The sequence below is a fragment of the Nannobrachium achirus genome, assembly GCF_963921795.1.
Source record: "Nannobrachium achirus genome assembly, chromosome: 4".
NCBI classification, from domain to species: Eukaryota; Metazoa; Chordata; class Actinopteri; order Myctophiformes; family Myctophidae; genus Nannobrachium; species Nannobrachium achirus.
In genome coordinates, this window is record NC_137813.1 from 25,636,368 (window position 1) to 25,656,732 (window position 20,365).

The following is a 20,365-nucleotide window of genomic DNA, read 5'->3' on the forward strand; positions in this document are numbered from 1 at the left end:
CATGATGACAGTGACTGTCAAACATGTCTAAGCTTTGTAAGAAATCTATGAACATGATCTGCAACACCATTTTATACAATATGTAGTGGGGGTCCCTGCTTCTTCTCTCTCTAGGGGTCCTTGGCCTGAAAACGTTGAAAACCCAGGGGCTCTATTAGAGCCCTGAGGGACCCCACTCAACAAAATGGGTTTTACAGTTAAGTGGTTAAAGCTATGTATTTTCTATTTGCACACAGGCATCACTGTAGTGTAGTCTGTAACACTGCAGGACAAATGAAAGAAATTAAAGAGAGACAAAAGCAAGCAGCAAACTGTCTTGCACAAAAAGCGAGCTGACGATGGTTTGACTGGCGTGGAGAATCATTATCAATAATTGATAATGATTTCTCCACTCTTCTATCTGAATGTTTGATGATGGGGTTAATGGAAACCTCATGTGCACATAGCATACCGGTACATACACAATGACACGCATGCACGCACACACGCACGCAGTGCCACGCACGCACGCACGCACGCACGCACGCACGAACATACACAGTACAGATACAGGTGCGCACACTCAGCACACATGCACACGGATGTACATACTGGCAGGCATACATACTTGAACGCATGCATACCGTATAAGCACGCAAGCACCCTCCCGCACACATACACAAACGAATGCACACCTGTGCACGCACGCACGCGCGCACACACACACACACACACACACACACACACACACACACACACACACACACACACACACACACACACACACACACACACACACACACAGAGTCTGACTCAGCGTGTCTCAGTGTGTGGAAGCAGCTGTCACTGGCACAACCTCTAGGAGGAGAGAGGGCCATGACGTCACAACATCATATTCACACTATGTCCAGTCCTTCACCATACGGTACCAAACCTACTGGTCTATAAGACTGGTCCTTCGCCATACGGTACCAAACCTACTGGTTAACACTGGTCGACACACCCTCTCACTAACTACAGTACAACAAACAAGACAGAGAGACAGAGAGACAGAAAGAAAGAAAGAAAGAAAGAAAGAAAGAAAGAAAGAAAGAAAGAAAGAAAGAAAGAAAGAAATTAAGGAAGGAAAAAAAAGGAAAAGGGAAAAGAAAAAGGGAGCTAGTGCACTAGTTTCACAGCTGCCAAGAAGTTGTTTTTCAGATGGGCATTCAGGTGTTTAATCAGTCATGTGCATTATTTGCGACTTTTGCAAAAGACATTTTTATAGATGATTCTCTATGTATGTGTATTACAATTCATGTATCGCATGTTGCAATTTTCTGCAAAACATAGATTCATTCCAAAATGCTGTATGCATGCCTATTGTCATTGCTTTATATTAATTATAAAATATAGTCAATAGTTCCAACTATATGCTTAAAAATAACCCAATATCTGTATTACACCACCCTAATGTCTCTAAAACATCCTGATAGCTTTATTAAAACACCCTAATAGCTTTATTAAAACAACACAATGTCTTTATTTTATTTAGTATTCAACAGTAGATGCAGGTTTTCTTCCAAATGGAAGACAATCTGACTCAGTTTAGTTTTTTGCCAGTATTGAGCGGCTCCACACGAGAGGCAAACAGAGAATGCAGGAGAGAGGCCATCTGTGTACTACAACACACACACACACACACACACACACACACACACACACACACACACACACACACACACACACACACACACACACACACACACACGAGCACACACACACCTGTGTTGGGTAATGCGCAGATTTTAACAGTTAAACAGTTAAAATCGCATTGCACCATGTCTAGCCTGTGTGTGTGTGTGTGTGTGTGTGTGTGTGTGTGTGTGTGTGTGTGTGTGTGTGTGTGTGTGTGTGTGTGTGTGTGTGTGTGTGTGTGTGTGTGTGTGTGTGTGTGTGTGATTGCATGGGGACACACTGCGTGCATTGGCTGCCTAGTTGTCCAATGGGCTGATCCAGTTACCCAGTGAGCTGGAGAATCGTGTGAGAAAGCAGCAGAAATCACCACAAGGATTGTCGTCCCCCCTGTTCCTCCATGCAATGAGGAGAGGGGTGTCGCACCAAATTCTGGGCCCTGGTTACTTTAACTATTGAAAAATAGCAGATATACAAGCTCACAGCGCTGCGAGCTTGTAGATCTGCTTTTTTTGAAAAATCTTTGTGCAAGTCTTTGAAAAAAAATAAACTATGTTTCTATGTCAGTGGTGCTCAAACTTTTTCATGTGAAGGACCACCAAAATTATATATATTTGGCCACGGACCTACATCTCAAAATATTTAGTTCCAGGGACCCCCCAGAAGCAAAATTTTAGTTACAAATGTTTGCTTAAAAAAATGCATATACAGTATTCAAAGATATGCACACATTTTCATGACTTTTCAAAAATAGCAGATCTACAAGCTGTGAGCTTATTATCTGCTATTTTTCAATAGCTAAAATAATTAAGGACCCTAGTAGTCTGGTAGGATTCACCTCGAAACATGGGCTGCAGATTGTTGTAGGGTTGTTGTTTTGTTTCTATTCTGAATGTTTTGAAGGTTTGCACAGGGCTCTACATCTGGTATTGTCCCACCTCAGATTCTGAGCCTGGGACAACTTCCTGGCCAGATATCATAGTTTTTTTTGTATCAAACCGAGGCGGTTTTGGAATTGCTTTTCAGCTTTAACACGTTGTTTCTGAAACAAAGTGTGTCTCCAGGTCTTCTGAAACTTTTCATCTGAGCAAGAAACTGGGAAAAGGAGTGGATTCGCCTCCTCAAGGCTGTCTGCACTGCTAGACTTTGAATAACTTATTGACTTACTGTATGTTGACACTAGACAAGTCTCTAACGCTGATCAATTATTCATCTGATTTTGCGGGGAGATAAATGATTCATGATACAGTAGCTTTCATTGAACTCTAGTGTTTCCATCTATTGCTCAGTCTCCATCAAGGTATCTGTCTTAGTGTCTTCTTAACTCAGAGTCAAACATATTCCCTATGCAGCTGTGTAGCTTTGTTTTGCAACAGATTCTATGAGAGATTCTGGAGAGATTTCTCTGTGCAGTCAGTGGGAGATGAGGCTAAAGGTTGTGGAAAATAAATTCAGAAATCTGTTATTTTATGTCTAACGCAGTGTTTCTCAGAGTGGGATCCAGCGACCATCAGGGTTCATTGAGGGGGTTCCACATGGCCCCTTCCAGGTCTGTAACTGTGCGTACAAAATGTGTACAAATGGACCCATGGGTCCATTCCATTCGGTTCCGTTTGTAAACTCTCAGAGTTATGGAGGTCCTTAAAGTGGTTGAGAACCACCGGAAAGTAAACGGAAACGGAAAGTAAACCAGGAATAAGAGCATGTTTCCCTTATTAAAACCCATTTACGGGTACACATTATGGTGTATCATTATTTTATGCTTTAACTATTGAAAAATAGCAGATATATGCCGCGCTGCGAGCTTGTAGATCTGCTATTTTTTTTTATTTTTTATTGTGAGAATTAGAATTTTGACCCGATTCTATAAGAGTCTTTTGAATCCTTCTAAGGTTTTTTGAAAAACCTATGTTTCTATGTCAGCAATCTGGCCAGCCATCGTCAAAGAAAAGATCCTTTTCACTTAACTGGAGCTCAGTTAGTCTGTTCTTGAGAGACTACTATGTCAGTGGTTCTCAAACCTTTTCATGTGAAGGACCCCCAAAATGATATTTATTTGGCCACGGACCCCCATCTCAAAATATCTAGTTCCAGGGACCCCCCCCCCCCCAGAAGCAAAATCTGAGTTACAAACGTTCGCTTTAAAAATACATATATTCAAAGAGCTTGTAGATCTGCTATTTTTTTTTTAGATCTGCTATTTTTCAATAGTTAAAGCATTCAATAATTCTAGGCCTAAATGGGTTAATTTCTTGCTTTGCATGAAAGGTTGCTCTCTGTTTTTCATGCAATCCTGCTGTCTCCTCACCCATCCTTTCTGGTTCATGAGCTGCAGGGCGTCATTCCATATTGCCTGTCCACCTCCCATTCCCTCTCTTAATCTGTCACAACATTCAGATTAGGATTACAAAATGATTGACTTCCGGAAATGATTATAGAGAAGGACAAGCTAGTGCTGGGCGTGCATGGCTGTGTCTATACTGCTACAGCCAGAATTCATTCTTCTTCCCAATCACTTCATACCGTAGGAACTAAAGGAATACAGTACACATGACACAGTTAAATCATCATGTTTAGTTCATACTAATGGTAGTTTACAATACTGAAATACAGTATCAAGTATATTTTAGGTATCCATACGATAGGATGAAAAAGTAAAAGTTAAAAGCACAATCTGCATTTATCTAAAGAATAATAGTCTAAATTACTGGTTCTCAAACCTTTTCATGTCAAGGACCCCCGATTTGATATGTATTTGGTTGTGGACCCCCATCTGAAAAGAAATTCCAAATATCTTCGATATGTTTTCCAAATATTTTCAAAAATAGCAGATGTAGAAGCTCGCTGTGAGCGTTGGGGACCAATGGCCTAAAGCACATGGCTGTCAAATGTGGGGTCCGGGAACCACCAGGGGTCCTTGAGAGCCCCCCCGCCCCGCCCCCCTCTCCTGGGAGTCCCCAGCAAAAAGATGAATAAACAAAAAGACCCTTGTGGGTCACCTCAGAAGGTGTACATTCCTCTGCGTTAAATTAACACCAAACGTGTAGAGGAGGGATGAATAATTATTTAAAATGGGGGTGCATGTCCAAAGGCATATTAAACTGGGGTCCCTCAAAAAGGTTAAAAAGGCTGAGAATCACTGGCCTAAACAGTTACAATTCTTTTGACAAATGATTGTTGCGTAGCATGTAATAATATATTTTTTTATGTTACATGACATAGGCTACTACTGTACCTTCATTGCCTTCAGTTTCACTCGTCATGGCGAATCAGCCAGTTGATATTAGTCAAATTATAGACATATTGCTTTACTCCGCTCAATAAACACACATTGCCCCATCTCTTTCTGTTATCCTGTCTTCTGTACAAATCTAAACTTGTCAAGGCTGACACGTGACCTAGAGCAGAGCTCAATATCTGTTTAGTGCCAAGGAATGCTGCAAGAGCAACCTCATTAAACCTCAAGACAGACTGCAGCCTGACACCTCCACATATGCTACAAGCTAACGAGGCTAGCCCATAGCAATAATTACTGTTAATTGCGGATGCTTTCCATTAAAGTGCTCTTACTCTGTGTGTGCGTGTGTGTGTGTGTGTGAGAGGGAGGGAGAGAGAGAGTGTGTTTGTTTGAATCCCAAAATAGAATTCTAGCTAGGGGACGCCATGCAATAAATGTTTTATGAAGGTAGTTAGGTTTCATTGGCACTGCATGGAATTGACACAGCCGATGTTTAACAGATAGTATAATTGATATTACGGCATTTTATAAGATAATATTAGTTTGACAACTAATTTGGTTGCTGGTGCTAGTGTGAAAGTGACAATATAATTACCAAAGACAACAGTATTATAGTGGGATGCCGAAGTAGGCTACCACTATAGGCATGTAGCCTGACGGCGAGTCGCAGGTTCGACTCCCGAGCCTGACGGCCTTTGCTGCGTGTCTCCCTGTTTCTAGTACTACCCACCAGTAAGACGCCTAAGGGCGACAAGCGCCAAGTCTTGGCCATCTGGCCAGTGATGTATATCGGACCAGTTACCCATATGGAGACCCATGATACCCATATATGGAGATCCATGTATATGGAGATATGCTTGCTGTGAGACCCCAAACATGCTTACCCAGTTATTCGTTATGTGAAAGTCCTATGACGTCTATGACATTTGACATCATACATACAATCCTTTTTATGCCCATATATGGAGATCCCTGTCTGTGGAACCAGCCACACGGATATGGGCTCTCTTCCTCCATATATGGGCATTCCCATATAAGTACCGTTAGATATGGGCTTAATATTGATGACATCAGGGATCTCCATATAAGGGCATAAAATGGATTCTGTTTGTGTGGTTCCCCTGACACAGTGATGTCAGAGGGTGATGTCAGAGCGTCAAACCGAGCGTTTCACAGAGACGTGACACAGAGACAAGATGTGACTGTTTTCATAATAGACTGCGACCTACGGTTGCAATAATAACAGAAACGGACCAGGGGGAAGAAAAAGAAGTAAAAAAGAAAGAAAAAAAATATAGTTGCCTACTTGTTCAATATCCATGACATCAGCAATGTGATGGCATTCCATCCTCAACCACTTAAGCCCTGTCAGAGGGAAAATAGCCAATCTACAAGCTCATCACAGGTAGCATGTAGATATAATTGTAGCTATTTTCACAACATTTATAAAGTTCTGATTAGTGGCTAAATATGTATTTCTAGACACAACATGCCCATTCCCAAGATGCACCGCAATCATTCATGGGCAGATATGTGACTTATGGGATTTAATATGTGACATATTTAGCCCCCACCCACTGAAATCAAAATCGATAAAATCGATACAATTATAGAAAGCATTAAATGAAAACATTTTTACACTCATGATTTCTTTTCTCTAATTCAGGGGTCTTCAACGTTTTCAGGCAAAGGACCCCTTAGCTGAGAGAGAGATGAAACGGACCCTCAGATTCCATATAGTTTCATCGTTTGACAGCACAATGTATTTTTGATTCATGTAAATTTATGTTATCAGATATGTAACCACTTAAACCGTCAATACTTAATAAACTTGACCTTTCACTCTGTACTTAGTCTGCTCTTTTTTCCCCTCTACACCAAAGCTCTTTGATGAAAAAATACGATCTATAAGCTCACAACGCCTCGCAGCACAACCTCATTGTAGCATGAAACACATTTTTAGTAAAGTTACATGCATGCGTTAAAGATGAATTAAGTGGAGTAAAAAGTAACACATTTATAAATTATGACATGTCATCATGATATACGGTATGTTGATAAATTTAAAAATACCTCAAAACTGTAATCAAGTAACTTACAGCAGTGGTTCTCAAACTTTCAAATTTCAAGGTCTCCCCTTACTCTGTCAGGGTTAGGGTTAGACTTGTATGGGTCAGACTACAGACTTGTATGGGTCAATTTAGACACCCATAAAGGAACCCACATAGTCCCTGGGATCTGAGAACCACTGACTTACAGTAAGTATAGGCTATTCAAGTAAATGTTAGTTTCCATCATGTTGTTCCAGGATTTAACTGACAATACACTGCTTTCATGGACTGTTCTGCAGTCAGCTGTTGTCACATATCTTATCTAGCCTAGAGAGTACCTGATTGGTCTCAGCTGGCAACAATTAAAAATGAAGACAGAAAACATCAAGGAGCCCCACACACCCATAGGCATTCTACACTACCATAATTACTATAAGAGCATAAATGGAGAGTTAAAGAGGATCTGTGATCATTAAAAAAAAGAATACGATTATCCTCCATAAATGAATGGAAAATGCCTATGTGTGTGTGTGTGTGTGTGTGTGTGTGTGTGTGTGTGTGTGTGTGTGTGTGTGTGTGTGAGAGAGAGTGTGTGTGTGTGTGTGTGTGTGTGTGTGTGTGTGTGTGTGTGTGTGTGTGTGTGTGTGTGTGTGTGTGTGTGTGTGTGTGTGTGTGTGTGAGAGAGAGAGAGAGAGAGAGAGAGAGATAACTGAATAATAGAATAACAAATTCAGCGCAGATAAAAAAAGGAATTGCTTGTTTTGAAAATGATAATAGCATATTGTATACTGAAGCATGAATAGAAATCTAAATATCACAGGATCAACGCTTATTCTGTTTGTTTTTTGACAATCATTTAAAGACAGAGGTATGCAGTTATATTTAGCCATGACTGCGTCATTGTTCAGTGTTGGGTGTGAAGCTCTGGCAGACTCTGCACTATGTAAAACATTTATTGGATCATGACAGCAGCACACGGTGGGACCTTTAGAACCGGGGGTTCCCATTTCATTTCTCTGTTTGTTTTTAGTTGGTGGTGGGTGTTAGATACAAAAGCAGTGGTTCTCAAAATGGTTCCTTGAGGTGTTTCCAATGTGACTATACGGAACCAAAATGGTTAAATCAATGGTCCCTTTGGTTCTATTTGAACACTCTCAGAGTTATGGGCTCTTAATGAGTGAAATTATTTCTCATATAGGCCTATTTTGTCTTCTTTTTTGATAGAAAACAAAACATGTGAAATAATTATAAGCATGTCCCCTCTGGCCTTCCCTGCTTAGATCATGTTTATGCGTTTGTCATTACATAAATGCCAGGTTAGGTTACAAACAACAGTACTGCATGTCACCACGTAGGACAGGCTGGCTTTCACTGGTGAATGGCGTTTTTCTTACCTTTCATTATATATTAAATTCACCAATTCACAGAGCGTTCTTGGTAATCCTCTCATAAGAGGATGATACACAGAGAGATAGAGCGATAGAGCAGAGAGAGAGAGAGATAGAGAGAGAGAGAGAGAGAGAGAGAGAGAGAGAGAGGCTGTGCAGTGTGGTGGCAAAATTATTATATAATTCCAGGCTCGCCATGCTAGTCATTATTCATCCAGGTTCGTCTATTCTACGTAGGTATATGACTCCACCAACAGATGCGAGAGAAATCCCAACTGCTAGACACTGGGGACCAGACACTGGAGGTTGACACATTTACATACCTGGGAAGTGTTTTAGCTGTGGACGGTGGGACGGAGGAGGATGTGAAAGCAAGAATAGGGAACGCAAGAACCACATTCAACATATTAAATAAGATCTGGAAAACCAAAAATATCTCACTCAATACCAAGCTCAAAATCTTCAACTCCAATGTAAAATCCATACTCCTGTATGGATCTGAAACCTGGAGGACCATCAGTAACATCACCAATAAACAGCAAACATTCACCAACTACTGCCTAAATAAGACGCATCCTCGGGATCTTCTGGCCAAATCCCATTAACATCAACCTGTGGGAACGCACCAACCGGAAACAATAGAGGTACAGCTGTTGAGGAGAAAGTGGAGCTGGATTGGTCATGCACTAAGGAAAAGCAAAGCGTCAATAACCAAACAGGCACTAACATGGAACCCACAAGGCAAGCGGAGCAGAGGAAGACCCCAAAACACCTGGAGAAGGAGCACAGAGCAGGAAGTGAAGGAGAAGGGACTGACGTGGAAACAGCTTGAGAGGATGGCCCAAGACAGAAGAAGGTGGAAACCATTCATCAATGGCCTATGTTCCAAAAGGAATACAAAGGCCTAAGCTCAAGCTTAAGCTCATATGACTCCATGTCCCACCATCTATAAACTGCCTCTGTTTATTTATCTCTGTTCAGTAATTCTCCTCGATCACTTCCCGGTTACTTGTGCAGTGGAAGTCATGGAAATCCCCCCGTGCTCACGTTGTAACATAGAACATACATAGACTCAGCCTATTGAATTGCCTGGCCACCAGCGGAGGCCGAGACCTTTATTATGCTGCATGCCTTCATCTGTTAGAACGTGAGCGTAGTTGGGGATTTTTCCCTTTCTTTTTAATAACCATTGTCTGAATTAATAAAAATCTGCCCTCGCGCCCCTCCCCTCATGAGACTAAAATGATTACAGTTCATAAATTTCCCCCCTCTTTTCTATGACACGTTCACTCTCTCTGCAACCCCCACCTCCCCCCCCCTAAAGTGAACAGATTGGGTCGCAGTGGGACTGAGTCACCTAGGGAGACACCCCCCCAACACACACGCACGCACGCACTCACGCACTCACGCACGCACGCACGCACGCACGCACGCACACACACACACACACACACACACACACACACACACACACACACACACACACACACACACACATATCCTGTTAGACTCTTTTTCACTCTGTCTCTTGTAGACCGGCACGCACGACATATCTTTAAGCATACACATGCCATATGAGATATGAGATATGACCTTCAGAGACTTTAATGTACTAAAGACCAAGTTTATGAGCTCACACAGACACAGTAGCTCCTGCAGGGCATACAGTACTCTTTGTATGATGTGCGACACATATTCAAAAACTATGTCTCTCTCTTCCATAAACATGCCTGTACATGCATGTGCACTATCAAAGCATCATGCAAATTGCAGTAAAGTAACAAAATATTGATATATACATTGCACTAACCACAATATGATTGTTTCCACTATTCAATATAAGCTGATATGCTGCTAAACAGTGCACAAAGGCCTTGTGTCACCTATATGTATGATTTTTACAAGTTTTTGTCCATGTACTGTAGAAAGATCTCAATATTTCTAGAGACCACTCACAAGGACAGTGAGGGACAGAAGAGGATGCCAGAGAGATTGACAAAAAACAAACAATGTTGAAGAGAACAGGTCTACGCTAATAAATGTCCTTGAGTCTAAGCTTTCGGTCTTAGCCCTCATTCTCTACTGTACTGTCTACCCTAATAAGGCATCCCTGCTTGTATTTTACTCCCTGCACTTAATAGGCTATGACATAATGTGCCTAATACTACACAGCAACATCTGGTGTGTTAATTTAACTCTATAGTCTACTCTATTGTTCTACTACTGTACATGTTGACTTTGAAATCATTTTGTGAAGAAATAAAATAAGCCATAGTCCACTTTTAAATATATATTTTTAAATATCCTAGAAATTTTGAATAGTATTCCTTGCATGAAGATAAACTATAAGCTTTTGATATCGATGTAAATTATCTCCAGCACTCTGATGAAATGATTTCCCAAATTCTCATTTACTGTTTGTCAAAACGGCTCCTCCTGTCACAGCCATCTGGAGAGCCTGCATGCCAGCAACTTGATTGGGGGAAAGCCAGCTAGCTTGTAGTTAATAGCCACTTACGGTATCTGGTTATATAAAGGTAACAAAGTTTACATTTCCATTTCCTGTTGCTTCATTATGCTAAAGCCAGTGTTGTGTGTCCAAAATGGCCAAGAATGTTACGTGTTCAATTGTAGGCCTACTTGCAGACCAGCTATTTTCAGTGCACTACTGTACAATGAAGTATAAAAAGCTGGAGAACGTCTTTGAGAAGTGCACTAAGTGAGATTTATTTTTCCTCATAGTTTTCTACTTCATATCGTGACAGTAAGCAGAGACATTAAAGGCAGGAGAGAGAGAGAGAGAGAGAGAGAGAGAGAGAGAGAGAGAGAGAGAGAGAGAGAGAGAGAGAGAGAGAGAGAGAGAGAGGAGATTACTTTACTTATACTGTAGGTCTCATGGTGTATGCACAATATCAGGAGAGATACTACGTAGGTCTGTGCCTCCTCTCTATACGAACGTGATTTAACATTGTCGAACAATGAACCACCGTTTCAAATAATAGGTGGTGCACGGACCAGAAACTACAGACGTATTTACAGTACAAGGGAATCACACCAGAAGACAGCGGGCGAGGTTGTTTGTTAGTGCACATGCAAACTCTTCTCGGCAAATGGGTTGTAATCTTTCTCACTTTAAATGGACTGATGGAACTCTGACTTGCAACAATGTCACTGGGCCAACAGAAAGAGATGAATGGCTTTACAAAGAGGTTGTTTCCTGTTCCACTATTCATCACCTTCCCTCCTCTCTCGCGCACGCACGCACGCACGCACGCACGCACGCACGCACGCACGCACGCACGCACACACACACACACACACACACACACACACACACACACACACACACACACACACACACGTTAATAGCTATTAAAGCCACTATTATATTATAATTGATCAATGAGTGGATATCTAACAGGCAATGATGAACAGAGGCGTACATACTTTAAAGGAGTAGTTCACCCCCAAAATAACTTTTTTTCTATTGATTACTCATGCCATGGAGACTTGAGTTCAATAATATTTTTTTGGTTTTGTCGCATTCCTAAGACAATAATTAGATTTGAGTAAATTTACCCCCATTGATTCCGGATGGGGATCCAAATGGGTCCGCATCCGGAATCAATGGGGGTAAATTTATAGTAATCAAATTGTCTTAGGAATGCAATAAATACAAAATATATATATATAATTGAACTCAAGTCTCCATGGCATGAGTAATCAATAAAAAAAAGTCATTTTTGGAGTGAACTACTCCTTTAAGTTTGTTTTACGATGGAATGACTTGAAGGGATGGGAGGAGCGAGAGTGCACTTGACCTTACATTACATAAGTTTATGCTTACCGAGTGGAGTTTAATATAGAAACAGGAGATGCATTCTGATGGAGAAAATCTTTAAATAATTGATGGACTCCTGGCTGCTTTCATATGGAGGGATCACGGGTTTGTCTGTGAGGCAGTGAGGATGCTCACAGAGAAACTCAGCAGTTCACACACAGGGGACTAAAGGGATGCCCCTCCACCTCACTTTCTCTCGCACGCACACACGCACGCACGCACGCACGCACGCACGCACGCACGCACGCACGCACGCACGCACGCACGCACGCACGCACGCACGCACGCACGCACGCACGCACACACACACACACACACACACACACACACACACACATACATTAAATTCACTTCCTCTGACACTGTTTTTACACTACAATGGGAATGCATGAAACCCAATCAGAATCCAATCTGATACAAGTCATCTCTCATGCCATCAGCATGCACGTGGCTCACTATAACCAGTATACGAGAGACAAATCCTGTGACTCGCGTGCCCTCACACCGTTAATCCCAGAGGAGCTGATAGGCTGAAAGTTGGCTGTGGCTCTAGTCTTTCAATGATGGGTGGATGAAGGGGTGGTGGATCTCGAGGCGGAAGTGACATAGGGTGGAGGTGGAGGGGTGGTGTGGGGGTGGGGATTTGCATAGGCCAACAGCTGGACTGAAAAAAAAAAAACAGGCTATTTCAGGACGGGATTTATACGTTTGGTTGCTACCTCAAATCCTGAGAGAGCTCAAGCTTCAACCAATGGTTATTACGCATATCAATGTCTACAATCTGCCCTTTTCAGTGGAATATTTACACAAGATGAAAATATTTAGGCCTACAAGTTTCATCTATACTGATAAGTCATTCAGACCACGTGTTTGTTTGATTTTCAAGAACCCTATTAATTATAAACTATTCAGGTCTCTATACTTAGACATGCCCTGCAAAATCATCAGTTAATTGAACTCTTGAGGGTGTAAAAATGTACCGTACCAGTCCATGTAAGGACCTTAACAGTCATTTACTGTATGTACAGACCCTTGACACAAATCTAAATACATGTTTTGTATAGGCCAATATGTTAACAGTGTGATGTATCAGATAGTAAATCTTTGTCATTTTTACATCATGCGTTCAATCAGGTTTAATAAAGTAATGGATGGTGTGTTGACCATGTGATCGAAGTTCGATTCTGACCTCCCCTTAATTCGTTCAGTCTGTCCTCAGTTTCTTTTCTCTCTGCTGTTCTATCAAAGCATACAATTAAAATAGAAAACCCTATGGGATGGGCTACTAGAATTATTTTTGATCAAAAAAAAAAAAAAAAAAAAAAATTGTCAATAAGGCAATAGGACAGTTTAGCTCATTATATTAATTATTATAAAAGAAAGATGAGGTTTCTTTAATGCTTCTTGGATAGAACTAATTCTATTTGCCACTTTTATTTAGTGAAAATTATATTTTCAAGTAGCCTAAATTGGGACTTTATTATATGTCACTATGTTTATTAACTGTAAAACATGGTTAGCCTATATCGGGTTCTGCTGAAAATGTGAGAGACTAGCTATAGGCCTAAAATCAGATGAAATCAGTATAATGATCATCGAAAAGGGAGCTTTTCCATCTGGTCAAGCTTCCACCAGCTACACAAATTATGAACGGCAATATTATGTAAGCTCTAAACTCAGACATGAATAGACCTAGACCTGCAACTTTAACTGACACATATCGGACAAAATAACCTTAGCAAGCAAAGTAGCAAACAGCCAGAGAAAAGGAAATACACTTTTAAAACTACACCACCAGTGACCAGACCAGCCCATGAACCTAGAGCATCAAAGTATATCAAATTAACTACTGCGAGCATGTTTTAGGCCATGGCAAAGCTGCTCCTGCAGTCGGACTGTCTTTCTCCATCACTGTCTGTCTGGGCCAGATGTTGCACAGTTAGTTGCAGCTCGCTGTCCCATCCAAGCAGCATCATCCAGCGCGCCTCCAGGTGCGCACGAGTGGCTACGAACGTGATTTAACATTGTCGAACAATGAACCATCGTTTCAAATAATAGGTGGTGCACGGACCAGAAACTACAGACTTATTTACAAGGGAATCAAATCACACCAGAAAAAAAAAAAAAAGAAAAAAAGAAAGAAAGAAAGAAAACAGCGGGCGAGGTCGATTGTTATAGTGCACACGCAAACTATTTTCGGTAAATGGGTTGAATTAAAGCGGAGCTATAAATTAAAAAAAACTTTTAAGTTGCAGGATAGGCCTTACCTGTGAATCTTTCCCAGAGTTTTAGCAGCGGCCGCCTTAAACCTGTCTGGTCGGATGTCCATCCTCACAGCTCCGTGACCCGCTGGCCGGTGCTGCTGTGCTGTCCTGCACTAGACCTGGGCTACTACTCCTGTCCTGCTCCAACGCGCTCAACGGCGAGCTCTTTTTTCCTCCCATCCCTCTTTCGACCCCCCTCCCTCCCCCCTCCCCACTCCCTCCCTTCCTCTCCCTGCATCAGCACCATCCCTCCACCTCCACTATAAACCAGGGGCGTCAATTGGGTATGGCAGGGCAGGGGTAGGCTATGCAGCAGGTCGTCCAGGGGAGGAAATAAAAATATAAATATAAATCCATGAATGTCTCTTTGTCTATCTGTTCTGGTTATTAAGTTGTTAAATTACAGTAAAATAACTACAAATGCAAAATGTTACAAAATGGTCACTTTAACAAGGTAGCCTATTATACTTTTATTCTCCACACTTTTATTCTCCCCATTTTGACAAATGGTATATTACCAGGTTCCGCAGGTCAGCTGCACAGGTGCAATGCACTTGAACAACCGTTCCATGCTGCCATATCCAGCCCAAGAAACCATAGAAATGTTTGGGGGAAAAAAATAGAACTTCTTAAAATAAATGTATCATTCCTGTTGCTAAGGTATGGCAACATGACTGGTAAGACACCAGTCATGCTGCCATACCTTACCTTTTTCTGAACTGACGCCACTGCTATAAACCCACTGAAAAGACAGTGCAGGTGATAGAGTCTACTACTCCACTTAGAGGGTCACGACTCAAGTAAAATCCTATTTTCTTTTCCTACAAAAAATAAAATATAGGTCTATATTTCAAAATATGCAAAACCCTTTGAAATATAGGCTATCATTTTATTTTTAGAAATTGAAGAATTGTATAGCCTACATTTTCAAACAAACAAGCAAACACTGTACACATCTAAGAGATACTATATAGATGGGAGATGGGGAACTGTGCGGGCAAACTGATCAATAACCATGAACACTGTCAGTTCACCTATAAAAGTATTACATGTTTTGTGTGGCCTATTCTGTCAATGGTGGTTAACACAATTGCCAAGGTATAGACGAACGTCATCAATAGACTAATGAAACGTTAATATGCTAAGTATAGGCCTATATGGGCCTATACAATAAAACAAAACCTTAACACATATAGAAATTAGAACTTGATGAATTAACAACCATCATCAATTAGGCATCAACTTGTAAAGGCAGGATTTTGATCATGTCATTCATTGATTCATTCATTCATTTTGATGGTCTACACCTGCCAGTTGGGCAGGTTGGGTTTGACATACTGCCACCTACAGGTTTAGTTTTATTCTTCAATCTCCTGTTCCTTTACAAGGGATGCAAAATTGCAAAGTAACTCCACATGAATTTCTGAATTTGTGTTGGTTAAAAAGTTAACTCAGATATACACACATTTTTTCCACCATGTTACAGTCTTGTATTTGAGGTAAAAACAAATATTAACTAAAAACATTTACATCAATATTACTGTATTACAATATACTGTATTTCACAACACAGACTTCCAAAAAAACACAGACTTTTTGAAAAAAAAAGAAAAAAAAAAAAAGAAAGAAAGAACTAACTCCTTTCTACATAATGCATGCCCCCCCCACACACACACACATGCACACCCACGAACACACACACACACACACACACACACACACACACACACACACACACACACACACACACACACACACACACACACACACACACACACACACACACACACACACACACACACAAAATCACAGTCAGAATCATAATAATAAATCATTATGTGTTTCATGCAAAACCATATTTGTTGAATTTGTTAAGTTAAAATTACAGCACAAAACAGATCATTTTCATACATCAAAACCCCAACAAGAAATGTGATGTTTTCTGAGAAAGTGCTGTCCCTGCTGAACAATGATGAGTGAATTAGCTTGCTGAAGCTGAATTAGTATAGCATGAGACTGGATCCAATCGATGGAGGCATTCAGGATGAGACCACAAACACCAGAGTAATACTAATGTCATCTAGAGGCATAACATCAGGGACGTGCTGGCCATTGGGAAAAGCGGGACAACTCCCGAACGGCCGGTTCATTCCCGGCTTGGACCGCCGGCCATTAGGAAAAATTTAAAATAAAATGTCGGCCTTCATTCCATTTTGGGGGCTGGGTGGCCAACAAAGTAAATCGTCACTGTCGGGCAGAAACCTTGTATCTCCAAGTTTCAAATTTGTACATTTTTTTTCGCAAAGCAAAGCCCTGCTTCATCATACAAGGCTGTTGCACAAAAGTAGTGAAAACAGCTGATCTACAAGCACACAACGCCTCGCACCGCGAGGCGTTGTGTGCTTGTAGATCAGCTGTTTTCACTAGTTTAAATCATTTTTTATATGATAAATACAAAACTAACGGTTTTGGACATACAAGGTTTCCACCCGACAACGACGAATTGGTCCAATGGCTTGTCACTTGTCATGATCTGAAATGGCAAATCTTTGAGTAGCAGCAGCGCTATAGAGAGATCTCTCTCTATAGCGCGCAATGAGGGCCTCTCCAACTTTTTTTCCCGGGCTGAATCAGGGGCCCAGCACGTCCCTGAATAACATTCATAATATATTTCTTCTCCTCAGGGACAATATCTGAATCTGATCTCAGTCATTTACTCCACAAAATGGTTATTACCAGCACTTTGACATTAAGGAAGTAGTATTGTTTTTTATTATTTACATTCAAACCATATTTGCAGATAATTAACATTAGCACATTTTCAGCATAGAAATAATTGAAATGTTTTCACTTGCTGCCCATTATCTGCTGGATTCAAGAGGTCAGAGTGCATGTGCGGTTATGCACATTTGTTGACTGGCAACTGCATGCAATCAATGTAGATTGGACAACAAATAGGCCTACTGGTTACAGCTCAGACATTATTGTACTGATGTGTGTCTGTATTGAAAAGGAGACATCCTATTTCATTTATAATATCAAAGCTGTTCACCACTGAAGTTACTGCTACCATTAGACAATTATCACTTTCTTGATAACCCGGGTAATACTTCTGTCATCAATTCGGGCTCTGTAAACTGTATAGTCTACTAGGAAAGGGGGGTCCACGCGCATAGGGTGGATTTTTTTTTCGCCACTTGTTTTTTCTTAATCCTTAAAGGGTATATTTTAAGATTCTGCCAGGTGCCAAGCTGAAATATCGTCCCAAGGAGTTCATTTTTTATGATTTCTTGCACCTACATTCACTTACTATACAGTAAAAAAAAATCTTCTTTAAGTAGCATGTGAGGGGTCTAACTATGGGTTTTTAATGATTCTGAATCCATTGCAAGCATTTGTTTTGCACGAAAAACATTCCTTGGGCTAAACAAAACTATGGTTTTGTGGTGAAAAGTGATGAGTCATCACTTTTCACAGTTTTGTGGGGTCCATTGAAAACAGGTGGCGGAAAAAAAATCCACCCTATGCGCGTGGACCCCCCTTTTCTACTAGACTTTTGGTTGGGGTTTACATTGCTTGGGAACAAAGATTGTTATGGTCATTCTAATGGCATGCACTTGCTATTTACAATGAAGGGACTCAATCAGTGAAGTCTGCCCGCACCTACATTTTGTGTGCCTCATCTCTAAATTGCTACTTTTCACTTTGACCTTTTCAACCCAATACATAAGCGTCTCTTCGCGGCAGCATACTGATCATTTCCCATCAAGTTTCTAGAAAATCCACCTGTCTGTTCTCAAATCTATCTAACAAACACACAGACAGGACCTACAGTATAACAATTCCCTACCACGCATTTGTGCAGGCAGGGTAATAATAACTCTTCTACATTACTTTAAATAGACTACATTCTGTTGAAACGTACAAAAGATTTGAACTCTTCATTGATACATACAAAAGATTTGAATTCTTCACAGATAAAACAAGAACCTGCGAGCAAATACGCTTGCAAACATTTATTGCACGGTTCACTGCTAACTTGTTCTACTGTATGTCACTACTGGAACTACCGGTATCTTAAAATGAAACACAATAAATGTGCGGAGGTTTTGTTTGGTTCGGTTCTTTCCACTGCTACTGTACCATTCCCATGCACCGAGGTGTAAAGTAACTAAGTACATTTACATTTACAGTACAAGTACACTTTTTAGGTATCTTTTACTTTACAGGAGTATTTAAGATTTCCACTACATCGCAGAGGCAAGAACTATTGTACTTTCACTACACTACAATTATTTGAAAACTTTAGTTAATTAGTACATTTGTAGATTTTGATTCTTATAGAATGCCTCCCCCTGGCCAGCCGGGGCGCCTGATGGAGGGGAAAGGAACTGTTTGGAATAACATGTTCCTTCCACGCGCTACGTCCAAACCAGGGAAATCTTCCCGTCAGGTGAAAAGAAGCAACTTGGACTACTCATGCAAGCATGAGGTCAGTCCGTTGTCTCCCCAGGCACGGCAGAGGGAGAGCAGAAACCAGGATTATAGGTTAGGTAATTGGCACTGGGTGAAAAAAATGGGTTACAAAATTGTGGGATAAAAATTATAGGAAAAAATATATATATTGAGTCTTATTACAAAACATACATTAACCACTTCAGCTCTATATATATACTTTGGCTATTTTCATACATATTGTAATACATTTTATACATTTGAAAACTTTGAAATGAGACATTCTGCATAATGAGTACTTTCTACGTTTGATACTTTAAGAATGTATTGATATCAATACTTTTGTACTTTTATCCAAGTAAAATTCCAGACTTTTATTTGTAACAGAGTATTTCTACATTGCAGTACTGATACTTTTACGTAAGTAAAGAATTAGTGTGAGTACCTTTTCCACCACTGCCCATGCATGATTCCAAGACATACAATCCAGTGAACGTCCCCAAATTCTTTGTTTCCTCCAACCTGGAAATTGTTTCTAAGAACCTGCATTTCATTGGTTCTCATCACTCATCAGTTGGTTGGCAAAATATATATTTCAAGTAGCTCTGTGTGCCAGAACCTCAAACAGGAGAATGTGGAGTTTAACATAATCATTTTCTCTCACAAGACTGCCTTTCAGTTAGAGGGTGTATTTTAAACTAATCTGAACAATCAATATCTGTCAAAGAAAAGAGAATAAAACTCAGAGGTACGGTATTTGTATAGACACTAGAGGGTCGCGGCCCTTCGGGCCGCTCACATCTAGTTAAAAAAAAAAAGAAAGAAAAATTAAAAAAAAAAAAAGTAAAAAAAAAAGTTTAAAAAAAAAAGAAAACGTAAAAAAAAAAAAATTGGGGGGGGGAACTATTGTGGCGGAACTATTGTGCCGCAGCGCACGTTTCCGGTCGGACATATTTGGCCGGCGGACTATTTTATACAGAGGCAAAATATGAGGGTAATAACGAATACAACTGTATACAGACTGAGGTTTGGAAACGACATCTTGCAAAGGTGACATGGGTGTTTGAATTTTTAAGCTATATTTAGTACATATGTAGTACATCTTGGCCAAGTGGTTTGGTATTTAAGTTAGCGATACATGACCCGGAAGTAGATCACTTACTCTTTTGTAATATAAAGATTTAAGGGCTTTTCACACATGTCTAAGCTAATTTAAATCCTACGATACAGAAAGCCCAAGATAAAATGGAAAATCCACCTTAGAATAGAATTCACGTTATTTGTACAATACAATATTAAAAAGTAAGTTTTACTAAGCAAATTGAAGTCTCTACCAAGCCTGTAGTTCTGATTTTGGTCTTTAATTGAGTTGCTCTCTGTTAGAACCCAGAAGTCATTGTAAAAGTCCCAGATTCATTCAAAACAGCGTGCCTAAATTGAGTCTAAACAGTGGCCATTGTATATTAAATAAAAAA

At 40.4% G+C, this 20,365-nt stretch overlaps 1 protein-coding gene across 1 annotated transcript in view; it reads right to left on the reverse strand.

Annotated features, from left to right (window-relative positions):
- slc17a7a (solute carrier family 17 member 7a) overlaps positions 1–14,500 on the reverse strand; it is a gene marked incomplete at both ends in the record, with an annotated part of 34,777 nt that extends 20,277 nt beyond the window's left edge. The window contains one exon of the mRNA XM_080724021.1: positions 14,439–14,500. Within this exon, the coding sequence (XP_080580147.1) occupies positions 14,439–14,500 (62 nt within the window). The remainder of the gene's footprint in view (positions 1–14,438) is intronic.
- Positions 14,501–20,365: the final 5,865 nt, after the last annotated feature.